Here is a 20052-nt window from a genome sequence, read left to right as displayed (position 1 = left end):
AGTACTTGCAAGTAGTTTACCTCACTGTAATTTAACTGCACAGTATCATATTTTATTTTTTATTGTCATGTACAGTATGTTGTTTACTTTTATTTAGAATTTTTATTGTTATTTCTATTCTATTACCACTACTACTGTTACTATTGGTGCTTAGCAATATGATGTTTTTTTGTGAACTGATGCTGCTGCTGTTACAAGACGTTCTCATTCCCGACTCGTCACCATGTTGACGTTTGGTCAGGTACCGTCTGTGTCCAGTTTYGCCACAACAGGTACCCCACTCGTGTCAATTATTCACAMCCGYGGCTTTTCCGGTTTGTGCCACTTAGGGGTCTTTGGGTTGGGGGTCTGTGGTTWATATGAGAGATCAGGATTAATRGTTAATTTTAGGTACTGGGGTCAGARATAGGCTGTAAAGGGTTAACATAAGTTAAATTTAGGGTCTAGGGCGGTTAGTTGTCGTGTATTTCCTACTCCTTTCAAAATATGACAACGCACTCCTCCTCCTTTGTCTCATCTCGTTAAGAACTGACGGGAAGGGGGTACCCGACACGTCCAAAACTGGACGCAGACCCTACCTGACCAAGCGTCAAACGAGTTGGGAAAGAGAACGGGTTGGCTGTTACAACTGAATTTCCCCTCCGTGGGACAAAAAAGGCTGTTTCTATTCTATTCTTCTATTCTAGTTCATTATATCACTTATCAATCATTAATGCACTAGTTAGTTTTATAGTACTCCCTGTGTTTGAGCTAAACTGTGAGTTATCCTACTGCATAGTCATGTAGCCAATGCAGAAGGTAAACTGTACTGTACTTGGGCCCTGAYACAAACCACTTTTTTTGTTATAATTCACGATTCACAAGTGACATATTTMCACATTAAAATGTTGGATAATATTTTTCTGTGTCTACACAGTGTTAAATGTTTAATGTCAGAGCCGAAATCCTTATTTTATTTGAATATATTGTGAGCTAACAGTGCTACAAGCTAGCTTGAATTAGCACCACATTTACAGACCATTTTGTGTTCATTCCTCTTTATTTTGTGCATTATTATTTCATCACGGATGTGTTTTAAACTGAGGAACTCACAGTAGTATTTATTGTTTGATGTAAAACATGTTAAAGAGAGTTTGGAACCCATCAGTCCAGTTTCCTCTACGTGTGTAACAGAAACACCACACCAATGACGAACAAAAACACTGGTCCACATTTACCTATCTGCATTTTAGAAGTGTGGTCCAGCAGATTAAATCTTAAATGYGAGGGTGGATGCTGAGGTGGTACAATGTGTGTGTGTGTGGGGGGGGTGGGCAACAAATGCCTACTAAAGTTTTGCAAACTGCACTCAAAAATAGGCCATGGCTTTCAAAAATTGGTCATGCAAGTTGTAATTTGGTGGTCATAGATGTTCAGCATTTAGCAAAAGAAAACCTTGTCTATTTTATCTGGGTTTTTTTTTTGCAATTTTGAAACACCATCTAATCTTCAACGGTTGCAGTGAGCTACTACCTAAATGAAAGTGTTTCCAAACAAGGAGGAACAGAAGGGATGTGATTACCGATTTTCTCATCCTCCTGCACCATCTTCCTCTCCTCGTGGAAGGCCCTGAGCCAGCGGATCTTCTCCTCGGGCTTTTTGGCCAGGAAGATGTGGATCTCCTCGCTGTCTTTGTTGAACAACTTAAAGGCATTCTTGACGCTGACATTAAAGTCGTCGTCCCGCCCATCGATGGCGTCCCGAACCTCGTAACGATCCATGTCGATGCGGCCTTTATAGTACAAGCTGTCCCGGCGTATCAGGTCCTGGTGAGGAGCAAAGGAAGAGGCTTGTAAATATGTGTGTGCTGTCAACAAGTATTTCTCCTTCGCTATCCTGAGAGCATGGCGTGTACCGCCCTGTCCATCTGCTGCCCAAACATACAAACACATTCCACACACAGGTTTCTCAGTAAATCTSTCCTGCAGTTTACTGAGTGTGTGTTTGTGGGTTTAAATGTTCACTCYACTTCCCTAGAAATAAGATTTTCCCACTGAATAAGTGAAAATGTAAACATGTTAATGATAAAATCAATCCAAATATTCATATTTCCGACACTAAATCTGTTCAGGAAAATTAAAATCAATTGTCAAAATCAAATAAAGTGTTTGATTAAGTGACTCAAATATAAACTGCACTGGAGCATGAGGAGCTTCTTCCAAAAACACAAAATCTTTCAGTGAACTTGTCACATTAGATGGACTCCAGCCTTAAAGAGGAAATAAAAAAAATAAATTACTAATATCAGCTAACAGATGAAAAAWATCACAGTTTGTATTTCATAGAGGAACACCAATGATCTTTTATGACGTCTATTTCCTAATGACTCTACACTGACAAGATGAAAGTACAGTTGTTATTTTGAGACTGAAAGGCAACTCAAAAACCAAACAAACCATTGTTGGAACAAAAAAACTGCTATAAAAATTTGTGTGAATTGTCCAATGACATTGTACTTCAAAGCGAGTTTTAATTACTCAGAAATTATTTTAGGATACGTACAATAATTTACAAAAGGAGCTGAACCCAACGTTTTTTTAAAATTATTTTTCACATTTTCTAACACTTTAGGCAGGAATGTGAGAACAACAATAGCTGTTGTAAACATATGTTTAAGCTTTAGAGTGATGGCTCTCAAACTGTGGTACAAGTACTGGTGGTACTTAAAATCTCTCCAGTACTCAGAGATTTTTGTAAGAACTATTTACAAATTAAATAAGTTAACAAACTGTCATAAGCTAAACTGTAATGTAAAAGTAAAAGATAAAGCTGAGTGGTTCAATGAAACTGCTTTAGGACCTCCGAGCAACAAAAGGTGCAAAACATTGAGGACTGCAATGTGTGTATTGCTGTTCTTCTCAACTACGACATGCAACTATAACACTTTAAATTGTACCCTTTGTAGTCTGACTAGCTCAGTTAGCATGTACTGTACATACTTTGTCATATAATATACTACTGTTTTCATTCTTTTTTTAAAGGGATCCCTGATTAGTTGTAACATTAGACTTTATTTGATAAACATATTTTAACTGTAAAATAAAGACTGTAAAAATACTGTAGGCTGTTTAGTCTTGTAAATTTTTAAAAATATATTTTAACATGGAAGGAGCCATTTTATTTACAAGCAATTTCATTCTGGGTAAATAATGATGTCAACTAGGTCATCGGTGCGAGGCTGCTAGCGAGCTATATCCACCCTGAAGGTTAATCTTGGACAATATCTGATGATCGACTCTTTTAAATGAAACCAGAGAACGCTGACAGAGAGAAGGCTGAAACGATTCAGTCTACAACTGAAAATATGGATGGAGGACAACAGAGCAGCTTCATGGAAGAAGATCCTCAGCTTAGCCTGTTAGYCTTTGCGCTAGTGCTGATGCTATATTGCCTTATATGTATTAGCTCGGCACTAGCGCGACAAACAAGCTAAACTGAGGTCCTCCATCCATATTTTCAGTTGCAGACTGAGTCATTTTTKYGTTCCCCTCTCTGTCATGTGGATGGAGGACCTCAGTGACGAGAGGACAATGTGTAGCGCTGAGCTAATACATATACAGTATAYGGTGAAMGCATCGGAGCTAACGCTGAAACAAAGGCCGTTCATCCGTTTGTTCTTCTCATTCTTTTTATTTCCACGAAGCCCTCGCAGTTTCGGCCCCGGGACCTGTCTTTCTACAGTGGACCGCTGAGTATTTTTACAGTCTTTATTTTATAGTTAAAATATATGTTTATCAAATAAAGTCTAATGTTACAACTAATCAGGGATCCCTTTAAATGGTGGTACTTACAGAGCTTAGTATTTACTGAAATGGCTTTCAGTATAAAATGTTTCTGAACCACTKCTTTAAATTATCTGAGAGTATTTTGAAGTTAACAATATGTGAGTATGTTTGAGAYTCTTATTGTGAAGGAATGAATAMGTTCTGTAAATTCTACTGTATTGAGTGCTATTGGAATAAGAAAGACAACAGCATGGACAGATTTTTTTTCCTCGAGTGGTTTTAACTCTGTATGTTGTATTTTCCTGCTTTATTGTTAGAAATAAGTTAATATTTGTAATACATCCAGAGGGCTGGTAGAAACACTTATACATGTTTTACTGTAGATATAAGAGAAATACAAAACCAAATATTCAACAGAAAGACAAAAAAAAAAAATAGGAAAACAAAAACACAATATGTGTATCTGCCATCCATCCATTTTCTTTAAGCCACAGAGAGCTTATATTTATCCCCTGCAGTGACTGTGCAAGAAAYGGGGTACACCCTGAACTGGTCTCAAGTCCACCTCAAGGACACATGAAGACAGCCAACCTTTCATACTCACCCACACCTAGGGACATTTTAGAGGTACCTCTAAAAAACTAGGCTAACTCAAGAAAACAAGAAGTGGTGCCCAACGCTAGTCCTCGAAGGCCACTATCTTCCATGTTACACTTGTTTCCTCAATTTTCAACGTTTCTTCAAATGCTGCAGAAGCCTGTTAATCACCCATTCCTTCAAGTTGGKTGTGTCAAAGCAGAAGAACATCTAAAATACACAGGATRCATGCAGGAAGAAGAATTCGGCACCACTGCTCTAATGCACTGATCCATTGGTCTGCCGCATGACAAAAGAGAACTCTGCTGAATCACCAAGGGTTCTGTATGTCTATTTCATTTKATCCTTTTTCCTATGTGATTATCTTTGTAGTGTAGCATTTGTTGCTCCTCTGTGTGTGTGTGCGCGCGCGATAATGTAGTTATTTGGCCTCTGTGCATGTTTGTGTCTAAGTGTCTGTATGCATTTGTGTCTCTGTCTCAGTGCATGCATTGAGTCCAGCGAAGCACAAACATTCGTTTGACAGAGAGGATAACAGCCCAAGTGCATTAGAGCCCAAACGACCACAGCTCCATTTTGTGAAATGCGCTGAGGATTTGAACGTGTCTTCCCGGAGGACTGGTGTGTCTCATCCGGCATTATGTAATCTGTTTTCAACTCCTCGTTGAGGTTGCATGAAGTCACACTGTCTTCAAGGATCACTCCTACCAGCCATGTGATACAACAACTTTCAGGAACACAAACTGGGGATTTATTAGAGCTGCCAGCTTGTTTTCACCCAACAAAGTCTGAGCAATAAAAGGCAGAAAAAAGGAACAAAAAACAGCGAAAGAAAGAGCTTACCTTCTTACAAAGTACCAGCTGGTGATCAAAGAGGAAGAAGACTCGCTGCTGGCTGCGTCCGTATGGTTGATAGATCCATGACAACTCCCCGGTGTAGATAAGCTCCGAACTCCTGTCTAAGATATCATCTCCCTAGACACAAACACCGACAGGCTTGAAGAAAAAGGACACTTGTACTTGGTGCAGTTACAGTCAATTTACCCATTATAGGCGAGATGCACTCAGCCTTTGGAAACAGTTACGAAACAGTTATGCAGTAGTTATATTTTTGAGGAGCTCATTAATATTTTAGAAGTCTGAGACATTAAACAAAACAAGAAATTATAAAACATTTTAGTGTCAAATGAGGTGAAACATTAGATCAGTCATTATAGACATATCTTCAATTTAGGACTTAAGGTATAAATCTGAAAGGAAAAATAATTGTATGGACATATTGTAAATTTTTTTAATTTAATAAAATTAAACTTGGTATCTGTCTATAGTGTACTGACAGAATCATAAACACAGCAGTCAGTCAGTCTTTATAGCAGCTTCCTATTGTGTTGAATGATTGTGATGATTTATTGACTCAAAGCTAAAATCGTCTACAAAAGACATCCGGCAGAGCAAGCATCGGAGAGTTTACTCCCCGATTCATGACTTTATATTCTCTAAAAGAAAACATTTTTTTTTTCCCTGGGAATGCTACATCTCCTTCCTCTGCCACAGTGCAGCAATCTCTGCAACAATCTGTTGTGAGAATTTCACCTTGTGGTTGGAGAAATGAAACAATGTAGATATGTACTTTTATCAAGTACGAAATGCAGCAAAAAGCTGAAAAAATAAAAAAAAGATGATCTGTGGGGAAACAATTATTCTGATTTCTGTAGTGTGAGTTTAAAAAACATTTTTCATGACTTCTAAAGTATTTTTTAAAGGAATGCATATTACTTCATTTTTCACCACTTTTCATGCCAGTGTTAAATTAACAYAATTTTCAGAAAAAAAACCATGATTACTCTCACATGCAGGGTGGGGGTGGGACAACCAGAACTAAATAAGGAGGGGGAACTGGATGATGAGCAGAGGTTAAGCAAGTTGGGAGATGGTTATTTAATCTTTTTATTTTATTTTTTTTTTTACGTCCTACATGTTCTGAGACATAAAATAAATTTGAAGCAGAATTTTTGAAAAAATTTGTGAGATTACCCTATATGTCTGGATACCTGCAAAATGGAGGAAAATCTGTGTAATTTACAAACAAAGCCATTCAGTTTGACATGTATGCTTGAAAATACATACAGTAAAATCGAACGCAATCTGTTGATGCTTGGAATGACTCAGCTACTAACCATGCCAAATTTTWGCTTAATATATGGGAAACAGACTAAGTTATAGRCATTTAGGTGTTAGCTAATATCTATTAGCTGTGGCAGCTAATCTTGAGTCAGATTGAACCCAAAGGTTTATAGATGTAGATGTAYACATTTAATGTTTTCTGGGTGCTTCATTGAAATCTGTTCAGTGATTATTGAAATGTTCTGCTGAGATCACAAAGACACGCACTCAGGCAAAAACATTTATTACCTGATGTTTGGCGCTAACAATTATGGAAGCATTTGTGGTATTTAACAATATGCTAGAAGTGTCTAACAGTCTAAATGTTTTTTAAAGTTTTTGAATAAAACACTATAGTTTGGACTGAGAAAGAAAGAAAATATTTTTCACGTACCTCCCAGTCGAGAACCGATGCTTGCCACTGGGCGATCTTGTCAATGTTCTCCAACCTCCTCTTCCTCTCATTGATCTGTTGAGTGACGTTTCGCATCACAGCCAAGGCTGCTGCCACGTATCGATAGTCACTACAGACAAAATGTATACGTAATTACTTCAGAGTGTTAAGGGTGGAGTTATGGCCCTGGAGGCTGGCCACTCAAAGACATATAATGTTGGGTTAGTGAATGATAAAGAGCAGCCTATTAAAGATAGTGGTAATAAACTGAGGTAAGTCCATTGGAATACAGTCACATTAGCACACAGCCTATTTAATTTGAATCAGCCATCTCTTTATTCACAGCTAAGTCTGACAGCCTCTATGCTAACTGAGCTGGATTTATCCCTCTGGCTTAGATGTTCYATGGATCCAATCCTCACTTTGGAAGCTGGCATGTGTGTGTGTCACAGTGTTGTGCGTACAAGTGAGACAGGCCTATATGTGGCAGATTCTCTGCAGCTCTCGAACAGTGAAACACTGAGATCTGGCAAGCACTTCCTGGCAGAGCTGGCACCTGTCCCTCTCTGGCTGAGAATGCTTGGTTTGTGAATGACCTGAAGCTGGCGGAGAAGCGCTCAATTACTCGCACTATTTTTCTGTGTGCATGAGTTTGCACAACTGAATGCTCACTTGTGTACATGTGCATGGGAGCAYACGTGCAAACGTTTACATTTTTAACTCGGCTTCTTTAATGTTCCATGCGGTATCTAAAAAAAACTTAGAATAATGCTCACAGCACGTACCACAGAAAGMCTCAATTCATATTAAATTTGTCCTGTGCACTATCCACATCATCACGTACTGCTAGAAAATACAATGAGGCGCTTATAAATTGTAATTTATTTCAATAACATGAGCACGCTGATTAAACAGTGCAAAACAACATTTGTTTCAGTTCATGCATGGGTAATTACCACAGAGAAGAATAAATCCAACCCCTGCAAGAGCTGCATTGCAGCACAATGCATCTTGAACACAATGATGCATCAGTACCACATTCTCTTTTAACCAATAAATCACCATGAGAACTGCAACAAACACTATAGATTAAATGTCATGTTGACAAAAGCAGACTGTACCTGTGTTCCTGTGCAGTATATTTAAGAAGCTCAGCCAGCTGGAGAGGGTATTTGCAGATTTTCTGAACCGGCGTGAGCAAGAAGCCATCTATGGCGATGTCGATCATTTGCTGGAGGAGGCGACAAGCCTCGAAAAAATGCTGGTACCTGCCGTCCCTCATCAGTTTGCTCAGCTCCATACAGGCATCCAAGTGGTTGTTACAGTATTCAGAGTAGATCCAAAAACCATCTTGCTGTGATGTGAAAAAAGCAGCGATTCGTGATCGGGCAGGATAATGGATAGAATGATTCATTTGAAATAAAAGGRAAAGGACCTTCCAATCTATGCAGGTAATTGGTAAAGAAAATTTAGATGTTATCTCAAGGTGCCAATTTAATTTAGCTCAAGTCTTGAGATAACACAACAAAATCATTAGCTGCTGTTAGATAAACTGTGGGATTTAGCCTTTCTTTCACTTTCCTAATGAATAAACCACAAAAAATCTGGAAAATACTTACGTGTTCTAAAAAGCATGGCCCGATTTCAGAGAGGTGCGGTTCCTCTGTGTTGTACTGTTTCTCCAGATCTCTAACGAAACCCATCTGGAAGCGGTAAATGTCCTCAATGTTTCCAAAGATAACCTTCAGCTGGTCGTCATTAAACATGTCCACACGCTTCCTACACTGGCGCAGGTAACCCTGCAACAATACGAGAGGCAGTTACCGTCAGGCTAAAGGTCACCGAACGGAGCATTCTGCGAAAATATCAAGATGTCAAGTAATCATATTCACTGATTTTAGCATTTTTTTTCTTTCGATTGATTTCTGAATTAACACTGTGTACTACATGACAGGCCCTGTAGAAAAAGGTTAGGACAAGAAATGGTGATATAGAATGCAGCGTGCACGCACTCGCAAGAAGCTGAGGAGGTGGAATTCATGCTTCATTGCAACTATTTCTCAACATTACGCTCCATCCACAGTACAAACAAAGGACGTACAAAGGATCAGAACCAATGATAAGATAAGCAAAAATGTGCATGAAAAACCACCCAAAGTCAAAAGCAGCAGACTTATCTGTTTTATCTGATACACCCCCATGCTGCAGCTTGAACTTTAGACTGAATCAKTCATAACTAGCTTGTGTTTTTGTGGGTTTGTCTCAATATTAGCCAGTTTGTAATGTGACATCATCAATACTCTTCTCTGTTTTTCATTTGCTCTTCTTTATTTACATAACTTTTGCGTGGCACAGCCAGTGGGACAGTGAACCTTTATTTTTACTGATGTTGTTGAGAAATGGTGCAGGATGACACAAGTTGTTGTAAAAAGGCCACAATGTTCCGAAACACTTGGCTTGCAATATGGAGTTAGTACTGTTGGTGTGATATGCTCTGGATGATCAGAACCTTCAMGTCTCATGTGGGGCGCCCACATGTACCCAGTGGCTCAGGCCATTGTCAAATCTGAACACCACATATGCCAGAAACTTGTACACTGGTTGTGTCTCGATTCAGGGGCTGAGTCCTCCGTAGTGCACATTTGTAGGTCGGTTACGTCACGGCAACACGGTCAAGGCTGTCCTATTTTGTGAGCTCCTTCTCATGCGGCCGACAAACACAGCCCTCAAAACCTCAACAATAAAGCTGCATCTGACAGTCCTTCATGGTCCACAATATCCCAGGATTCATTGTGCCATCATCAGTTTTTACAGGAAACAGAAAACGGCTGAGTTTGGAAAGTCATCATGGACCAAAGAATTTAAYATATAGCAACTTAGCTGATGAAATTTATGCTGCAATGTGATGTTAAATAAAATTTCATTGCAAGTACTGATACTGGTGCTTTGTGTAATGTTTACCTTGAAATGTGGGAAGTTGTACTGTACCTCCCGTGAAATGAAGTGTGAATACATKTTCAATGCATTTWAAATTTTAAGCTTTTAAGAGTGATGTGACATAAAATGTAACACTAAGGTAGTGAATGGTCACACAAACATATGTAATCAGCCTATACAGACTTCGAAGGGTGTGGCACCATAGGCCGCGATCTACRTAGGCTGCAACCCCTGAATTGGGACAGTTGACTGTTGTCAGTTGACTGACATTTGGCCACTCCAGAAACTACTTGATGACACTATTGCTCCACTTGTGATGCTATCACTTACGCCCCTTGGTTCCCATTAGTTGTGCCAACTGTTAACAAATCAAATAATTAAAATGACCAAAGTATGTCCAAATCCATTCCTTCTTGATGCTTAATATTACTTGGTGTAAACAAAATAAGATTTTGTGTGCATAATTGTTCAGCGTCACAAGTCACAAGTACCTCCRAAATATTAAGCAATGAATGGTAATWTCTCTACTGATACAGAAACAATAATTTAAATGAACTGATAATAAATATGGTTAGAATGTTAGTCCGGACMAGGATTTTATTGAAACTAAGAGGTTAACTTCTGAAGTTTCATGAAAACTCTCAAAATATCTAAATAATGATGGTTTAATTTTACATGGCGTCAATTTTATCTTCTTTACACTTTTCAACATAGGGCTGGGCGATTATTTGATCGCGATTATTGATCGAGAAAAAAAATTCAGGTCGATCACAGTGATCAGCTGTGAGCCTCTTACTCAATCAAACATGGAGGCAATGTGCGCAACAACAGCCAATCAGAATCCACCATCTCCTCCTCCAATTCCGTTTATAAGTTGCTAATGAAACGCAGACGAAATCACAGAATTAACCAAAGTAATCCAGTTCAAAACGCTGAATCTTACAGAGTTCGCTTATTTGGGCGAGTTTCTGAAGTATTTTGACCACTGTCGCTTCCTGTACCTGCTGTTACCTACTAACAGGCACGTAGGGTGAGCACTGAGTTCCACTCCCGAGGGAGGGGGGAAAAAGAAACGTGAGCCAYGATGAGTGGCTCGCTAAAACAAAAGCATCCTCCAAAAATATGAAGCGGTCTTAGGGCAACGTTTAGGACAGAACAATGTCCCAGCGGTTCTTCATTTATCTGGAGAAGAACTTTTCTCTAAATTTTATCGGCACACGATGGGCTGGACGTGATGTGAAGACCACTTCCTGTCTGAGTCTCATCACAAACAGCAGCTGAGAGACGCTGCAAACTCCTGAACACTCAGAARCTGGGAGTTTATCCAACATTTGTGCAGAATCGGATGTTTAAAAAAAAAGAAACAGCGTTGTCTTTTGTTTGATTAAGCACTGCAAATGGGAGAGGGGGGGGGGTTTCCTTCAATAACAAAAATAATGAGCTTACATCCTATTCAGTTGGCATGTGTGCACAAATTGCTGCTGTTTGTTGGGTTTATGTTTCTTCATGGCATATTTAATGTGAAATTCAATTCTAAAACTTTAATTTTACAAAAGGATGACTTTATTAATGTGAGATTATATGATTGTGATGATGATGATKATGTTTTTTTCTTGGAAATTACTTTTTTAAATACCTTGCAAAAATAATTTCATGTTAATGTTCTACTGAACCACAGCTATTTGTTATATTAGTGAAAGTGAAAAAAACAGCCGTTATTTTTTTTTTATTTCTGTAGCTTTTTATTTGTTAAATTACTTTTCAGACACTTTTTAGGTTAACAAAAGAATTGTGATATTAATCGAGATAGGACGATATGAAAAAATTAATCGTGGTCATTTTTTTTTGCCATATCACCCAGCCCTACTTCAACATATTTCATTGTATGCAWATAATAAAAACTACAAATATTGTTGTGTAAAACTCTCATCCTGTGGTTTTGCATCTCASAATAAAAACTATTTATCAGAACTGCTTTTCAATCCAGAGTAAAAAAAAAAAGAAAATATGCCGGGACTATAAGTGTGAATGTGGGAGTGTTACAAATTCTAAACAGCATGAAAAAAAAATGCTGCTTTGCATCTTACACCTGCTTCAGTTGATTCATTTTCTTACTATTTACTACCTCTCTGCTCTTATTAAATGCAATATGGTGTAGCCCAGAAAAGCATAGCACATTAATGTGTGTGTTGTCAGATGTGTACACGTTTACTACCTCACAGATGTCCTTGAGGTGTTTAATATAGTGTCTCTCTGTGCTCATGATCTCATTGATGACGTTAGCCCTCATCTGGTCCCGGTTTTGGAGGGGTGAGCCCAGACACAGGCAGTCATTGGTTGGATCCAGGTGCCCGTTCTGTACCTCGCTGGTCCCTTCGACCGGCTCTGCCCCACCGTCCTCCTGGTTCACCCACAGCTGAGGACAAACACATTCAAACACACCCACACACAGAGCCACTCGATGAGAAATGAGCTCTCTGCAGCTTGAAGTGCAAAAATCAGATAAAAATGCAGGTTTTCAGGGAACATATTCCAATGTAATCATCATTCTTTGGGGTTTTTTAGGTGTTAGTATGACAATATTCTCACAGCTTATTCTCACACACTTCCAAATCTTGCACTAGAGACGGTCTTCRGCATGAGTATGGCTGCACACACACACACACTAAATACATGATTTAATTTCACAGGTTGAGAAAGTTTCTGATAGTTTGGACAAGAACTCTTAGCTCATCATGTCATAAAGATATGTACACATTTAAATCCCAACTTACGTCTTTTGTGTTTTMCTCACAAAACCTCCCTTAWTACKCATATGCACAGCTCACAATCGCCTCACAAGACTGTGCACTTTTCAAAACACACATACACACAGATATTCACACATTAAGCTTTGGTCCACTCTCGCTCAYAAGAAGTGAGAGTGGTTTCAGATGCCCAGCAGCCCACACCTGATGACACACAGTTTGCCAAGATAACATCAAAGAACCGACGGGTAGAATGCCAAACACAAGATGGGAAATGTAGCGCCGCAGACAAGCAGAGTGACAGGTGGTTGAGCACTGACTGCAGACGAGAACTGGTAGTGCAGCGTTAAAACGGGATAAAAATCRTCAGAGTCAATAGTAAATAAAGTACTGAGAACAAAAGGTTTCCATTTGTAACACTGATCAACACTGGGGTTTTAAAAAGTAATCCATCTGAAATTCTTTGATGTGAATAGATTTGTAAAAAAAAWTTTCTGTAGGCCATTAAGAGTCACACAGTCTTTACTTTTGACTCCTCAGTTTGCCTCTCCATCGACCCTCCCCTTTGAGGAATGATGAGATAACGTCATGGGCACATTAAATGTTTGGGAATGTCGAGGGTACGCTGCGTGAACAGACCAGAGCGGGTGGGTGAGCGGGCAGGCTGGATGGGTTGATGAAGCTGGGGGAAAAAAAAAACGCACCTTTGACGTGGTGTTTTGGAACCGTGGAGTTGCTATGGGGTTGATATAGAAAACCTGTTTTGTTTGGGGTTGAGGAGGGTGGGGTTCCACCTTRGAGAGAGAGAATGACAGAACAGAGAGATACTTTTTGGTCGACAGTCAGTCAGCCTGTCTGCGATGCCCTCTCAGGAGTGAATATGGAAGGGTGGAMAGGTGGGAATGGCCATGAGAAGTGTCAGGAGTGGGGGGAGGGGCACTTCTACTGTGAGGGAATTCCACCTACAGCAAATCCTCCTACCTTTGAATAAATAATCCCTCTAKGCATTTACAAACAAATGGAATTAGTATTCTTAGCGTTAGAACATGTCTGATACAATAAAAAAAACATTAATGACATCTATCCATCCTCCCTTACTGAATTACTCATAATATATAATTCTGACAGTGATCTGTAATCTTCTTTACTAAAATTTAATCCCTGAATTATATAAAATGCCAACACGTTCTCACTGCCGACTCGTCAACATGTTGACGCTTGGTCAACATGTTGACCACCAAGCTGGATCGTCTGCATCCAGTTTTGACGCGTCAGGTGCCCCCCTCGCGTCGGTCATTGCCGCCCGCAGCTTTTCCGGGTTGCGCCACTTACGGGTCTTTGGGTTGGGGGTCTGCGGTTAATATGAGGGATCAGGATTAATGGTTAATTTTAGGTACTGAGGTCAGGGATAGGATGTCTAGGGCTTATAGAAGTTACGTATATTAAGGGTCTGGGACAGTTAATTGTCGCGCATTTCCTACTCTTTTCAAAAAATATGACAACGTGCTCCTCCGCCTAATCTCATGAAGAACTGATGCGTGGGGGGGTACCCGACACGTCCAAAGCTGGAAACAGATGGCTACCTGACCAAGCGTCAATATGTTGACGAGTCGGGAGTGAGAATGGATTGGAAATGCAAATTTCAAGTCGCCAAACTATCCTTTTGTGAGAAATGTACCGTGTTGCTTTCAACAAAACAGAAAACAAGCATGTAGATCAATGTTATACAATATTTTATACATTTTAAGACCTGATAATTGTTAACATGCATTTATCAGCCATAACATTATAACCACCTACAGATGGTGTTTTTTCCCACCATCTCAATTTTGATTGTTCATGCTATGGGTTAAAAAGTTTGATCAGAAGTGTGTGGTATCAGGACATGGGGAACAGAATATTTGGGTTTGGGTGACTGTGAGGTGAAATCTATGACTGTGTCAAACAGTCAGAAATAAGGAAAACGGAAAAAGTACATTTTTGTTCCCAGTGGTGCAATTTAAAATTATCTACCCTTAGGGTTTGAGTAGTGGACCTTAAAGTGTACCTCTATGAGGGTCTGAAAGGTACAATTATATTATATACATTTACGTTACATATATATGATTTTTGCACAGGTACAAGAAAATTTGATATTAGATTTCTGCATTAGCTTCCTACCATAAGCAGATTCAATTCCAAACTCCTACTTGTACACKAAGCATTAAATGGTCTTTCATCACRTTATGYAAAAGACATGTTAACTAATTATACACTAGTCAGATCACTCGGGTCAGACCATGGTAACTTAGCTATACCTCCAACATTTACCAAATCATTGGCAGCTGCCTGTTTATGCCCAAAGAAATGGAAAATAATGGATCTTAAAAAATTCCTACTGTTGATATTTTTAGAAAAAAAATATGTACTTTTCTTTTTTGCAAAAGCATATGATTAAGTCTGTATTGTTTGTGTGTTTTTATCAAAATTTTCAGTGTGTGTGTTTATGGTTGAATCTGTAAGAATGTGTTATGAATCTATGGTTCTTTTGTGTTTTAAGGACTTGATGGAAAACCCATTGTGTTGCTTTGTGCATGAACTGTRCTTTATAAATAAAGTTTGATGAAATGATTTTAAAGGTTAGGGTGCAATGTCAACAGACCATTTGGGTTTGATTTAAAAGAAGTCATAAGCCTTTACAAGGTTTTATTTGAAAGTATTGTTTACCAAAAGTTTATGAGGTCATATTGAAAYAAATGTTGTGTAAACTTGTTTTTAAAATAAACTCCTAAAATTGCTATAGTTAATTACGTTTTAATTAAATGATTAAGTGAGCAGGGTTTCATATCCCATTTAGGTAAACTTGACATAATAGATAAAAGACTAAAGGCTTAGTTGTACTCATTGAGATGTGCTGAATTTGTGTCTCTCGTGTGGCTACATTACAAACATTTTGTCTTTTTGTTCTCAAACCGCCCTCAAGAACCTGTTATGTGCAAAGCCCTGTCAGGACCACTGTCCCACAGGGAATGACCCGAGTATTTTGTGATTAGTCTGAACTTCTTTATGTGTTTATGTAGAAAAGCAGCTGCACACTGCTTGGCTGAGAGGCAGTTGTCGGGGGAAGTTAAATAATTTAGTCATCTGTACAACTGTTCTAGCAAATCTTACAAAGATAATCAAATACATTTCAGAAAGATAGTCAAAGAACTGGAAGGACATAGTCCAACTTTTGTGCATGAAAGAGACAGCGTAGAGACACAGGCGGCTCTCCGTGGCTTTGCTGTTTGGGAGGGAGTGCGCCTCGGCCGGGCAGCATAAGGAAATGTTCCCACACCGTTGGTGAGAAATTTTTGTGGTCTCTTTGTGATGTGTAAAGTAGCGCTTCTCGATTAACAACAAAAATACCATWTCTTCCACCTCCATCATCATCAACTGAAAATAAACATCCATTCTGCCAACTGTGCTGTTGTGTAGTTGTTTCTTTTTACGCGTGATGTRCGCTGCAGTGGGAGGACAGTGGGTGGATTTTCTCACTACAGTTTCTCTTTGATTATAAAATGCTCAAGYGAAAAAAAGTCTCATAACCAGTTCAGAGAGACTGGATGGATTATGTCCTGTCAAGTTTAAACAGCCTTTATAAATGATGCTCCAATGTCACCTCTATAGAGGTCCATGTCAAATTTTAGTAAATCATAAGATTATGGTAGGAAATGGAACAATAGTTGTTAAAGCCATTTGTGGACATTTTAATGATCCCACCAGAAGAAGACTGTTCTCTATAAAATACAATCTGCAAGGGTACCAATAAATACCCACTGCTGAGAAAACAAAAACAGTACCTTTGAGGATACCACCCCAGTGATRAGCCTTTGTACCTCTGAATATACAGTTTACTTGTTTCTGAGAGTGTATCACATTGTTTATAATATTGATACAACTTTCTGTACTATAAAAAGGTTCATGCCACCATATAAATGGTATGAGGTGCACACAACATGTTAACAGTGACTTCACAGTAGTTCCAGGCTCATACATGTAGTTAAAAGCAGAGTTTGTGTTTGTCAACTGGTGCATATGATGAAAACCTTGTTTGGAGCCAGCAACGAGAAAGGTACCTCCACCATAGTCGTGATGGAAATATAATGCAGTTTTTTTCATTGGAAGACCAAAATGTTGTCTGCCTGGCTCATGCAGCATCACACCAATGTGTAGTGGACCCAGTGAGGGTTAAAATGTCGTCTTAGCTTCCAGAAGCTAACTCAATAATGTGAAAGTGGTTTAAGAACGGGAGGAGAGAAATTCAACAAAACCTAAAATCTTTTAAAATGTGTAAGAACRATGTTACTGCTAAGAAACAAAATAACTTGTTTTACTTGTTAAAGAAAATCACTATGGAGTACATCGAAGCAATAAAAGCATTAAAGAAAGAGACACAAGCAGCTCCAAGTGCGATCAAAAATTAAACCAATGACTCAACAAAGAACTGCTGTGTTAATAGTGATGTGCACTTAGAATGATAGGAGGACTAAGCTTTCACTTTACTYGACTGAGGTTTAAATGTCTTTACAGTCTTTGTATTTTGATAGGTTTGTTCAGATGATCTTTAGGTTTGACATTAGTTTTATTTGGTGACAGTGTGTTGTGCAGATTGACAAAGACTTAAAAGTTAAAATTACTAAATAAATAATCACATCATTTTATTAGGAACTTAAATCACAATTTTAACAAACATTTACAAAGAAAACACAACCTAGCATACTTTATACAGTAACTCTCATTTACCTTAATAACATATCTCTGTTGCAAACCCTTGAATAAAGTCATGGTACGTTCACACCGAATGCGTTTTGAGCGGCAGGAGCGGCCAATTTACATGCAAAGTCTATGAGGACGCGCCTCTAGGGGTCGTACGTCGCGCCACGTACGTTTTGGGCGGCGCGCAAGGAAGGCGGAAGGGGCGCAGAGCGTTTTCCGTGCATGCGGTACTGCGGAAGCCGCCGCCGCCGCCCGAGCCGCCGCCAGAGTTCAAATATCTGAACTTTTCGCCGCTCGACGCGTCTCCCACTGAAAACCGAAACAGACGGACTGGAGATCTTTACCTGAAATCGACCRTGTGCAGTTGGATTTTCTGGCAGGATATATCAGCACCGATGTGGATCAGCTGCTCAGGACCAAAAAAAAAAAGTCCGTCAGCTGGCAGCTTCTGGAGTGACTAAACTAACCAAACAAATCGCCTCTAAATCATCTGGTGAGTTAATTATCTGCTGCGCGCAACGTTCACTTGCTCTTTAGTAAATAAATCAAAGGCATTTTCTTTTATTTTATCTTTATTCACCCGCCGAGGACACGCTCCTCCCACACCTTGCTGCTGCCGCTGCTTGGTCTGGTCTGAACACTAGTGCGTTCTTCGGTCTGAAAATAGTGCGTCCAACGAGAGACGTTTTGCACTTTTTGGCCGCTCAAAACGCGTTCGGTGTGAACGTAGCATCAGACTGTCATCATGCTCAGCCAGTCATAGAAGAAAAAAAAGTGAAAATAGTATTTTTTTTGCACTAGTAAATGTGGCTACCTGCAAACTGCAATCCGGGATAAAAAGCTTAGGATTATCTATTGATTGATTTATTTTGCTACGACGTTAAACATACTCTTACCACAAATCTCCTTGATATGTTATCATATAACTTTGAGCATGAATCATCCACTCCTAGTAGTGCCTTTGTCAGGCTTGCTTCCTACTAATTTTTATTGCAGGAGTTTAAGGCAGATGAACAGCTCACTGAGGCTGTTTGTCACGTTTTTTTTTTGTTTTGTTTTGTTTTGTTTTTTTGCTTTTTGTTGTCAAAGGGGGCGGCAGCTATCAAGGGGTGTTGCTGCTGCTTTGTGAAAAATTTGACTGGTCTTCAAAAAATTCTTTATAGTGGGTGACAAGTATCCAAGTAACATTTGTGTGAGTGGAAGATGTTGTTTTCTTCCGCAAAACATTGTGTTCTAACAACTGTGCTTGTACAGTTGTAAAGTGGTGTTGTAAATGGTCATAATGTTATGGCTGTGATGTTTTTAAAGTTGAGGTCCACCATTCAACAGTGATACAAAATAAAACTATATAATATCCAGTCTTGCATTAGTTGTATRAATAATTTCATCAGAGGCAGGAAGTAAAGATGATCATTAGCATCTTTGTTTTACTGTTCTTGAATAGAAAAAGCTAAGCTAACCCATGTGCCTGTGGACATGAAGGTTTGGTTTATTTTCTGTGTAATTGAACYTTTATACAGTCAGCCTGTGCTAACAGTTCTACAAGTATGTGTGAGGGGTATCTGTTGTGTCTCCAATCGTTGGCTGCTTCCAACTCACCCGTACAAAGCTGGCAGGGAACCATCCTTCYTCTTCGTCAATCTGGCCCCACCACCAGTCTTTGTTGGAGGCRTCCAGCACCTTGATGACATCACCGGCCTTGAACGCCAGCTCCCGATCTGCCATGGTCACGTGGTCCCATACCGCCTCAGCATTGACGACCGAACCTCCACTTATCAACTAAGGAAATTAGAGGGAGAGACAGGGGATACCTTTTGTTTTACGTTTTTTATATGAAGATGCAGCTGTGCAAACAGCACGGAAAACAGGAGTGAACAGTCAACATGTAGACGTTTAGCAGTGAAATAAAGACTTGTCTGAATCTGAACACTATTTGAATCAAATCTGAAACTCATTTTAACACAGTAACACGCTCCCATTTTGGCTTCGTTTTGTGTGAATCCTTGTTGTTGAGCCCACTCAGATTACTAATTGATGCAAATRCACACCCTCAAAGCAAGGGTCTATTGGCAGTTTAGGGGCTGCAAAGCAAATAGAACACCACAGCCAACACAATACAGCAAAACAAAAACAACAGCACAAAAATAAAAGGCAGAACCATTAGTGGAGAAACAACACAGTGTTCAGAGACACCCGTACCAGTCTCTACATAGGGATGTAATTGACTAATTATGACATTATAATAATTACAAATGTTAATGCAATCTAAACACTGTGAAGCAAACAAATGTGAAGGGATAGCATCTCTTCCTTCAGTAACTAGAGCTTGGTGTCTTATCTGCAGAACGGTCTTCAACAAAACATGAACAGATGACACATCACATCTAACCGATCCATTACAAAATCATGAATAAGTAATGAGAACATCCTAAAACGTTGCAAATAAACATTTACACTGTAAGAACGCAGCCAGCGTGCACCGAACGATATRCATGACTCAGGTAGAAGCACCGAAGCCCAGCAGGGCCATGAGTATTCTTTGGAGGACCTGGAGGAGCTAAAGGTTGTTCTCATTAAAGAACACGAGACAGCAGACGATGTTCCAGAGACAGACCCGAGTCTGACATCATCCATCCATCTACAGCTTCGCCATCCATCACACTGACAGCCTGGCTTCACAGCCTTGACAGCAACACACCCATGCATATATATA

General features: G+C 39.4%; 1 protein-coding gene across 6 annotated transcripts in view; it reads right to left on the bottom strand.

The window, feature by feature from the left end:
- The window catches only part of LOC106525223 (rho guanine nucleotide exchange factor 9), a 79529-nt gene that overhangs the window by 8697 nt on the left and 50780 nt on the right, over positions 1–20052 (bottom strand). For 3 of the 6 annotated variants that reach the window (XM_014019374.1, XM_014019378.1, XM_014019375.1), the window contains 8 exons: positions 18939–19118; positions 13307–13396; positions 12071–12271; positions 8538–8717; positions 8040–8272; positions 6919–7048; positions 5205–5336; positions 1562–1805 (listed from right to left, as the gene is read on the bottom strand). In XM_014019374.1, coding sequence (XP_013874828.1) covers positions 1562–1805; positions 5205–5336; positions 6919–7048; positions 8040–8272; positions 8538–8717; positions 12071–12271; positions 13307–13396; positions 18939–19118 — 1390 coding nt within the window. The remainder of the gene's footprint in view (positions 1–1561; positions 1806–5204; positions 5337–6918; positions 7049–8039; positions 8273–8537; positions 8718–12070; positions 12272–13306; positions 13397–18938; positions 19119–20052) is intronic. The other 3 variants (XM_014019376.1, XM_014019377.1, XM_014019379.1) reach the window with 1 other exon arrangement.

Source organism: Austrofundulus limnaeus, unplaced genomic scaffold, assembly GCF_001266775.1.
Source record: "Austrofundulus limnaeus strain Quisiro unplaced genomic scaffold, Austrofundulus_limnaeus-1.0 Scaffold219, whole genome shotgun sequence".
NCBI classification, from domain to species: Eukaryota; Metazoa; Chordata; class Actinopteri; order Cyprinodontiformes; family Rivulidae; genus Austrofundulus; species Austrofundulus limnaeus.
The sequence above is the reverse complement of the archived record's forward strand: the minus strand, read 5'-3'. Positions and strand labels throughout refer to the sequence as shown.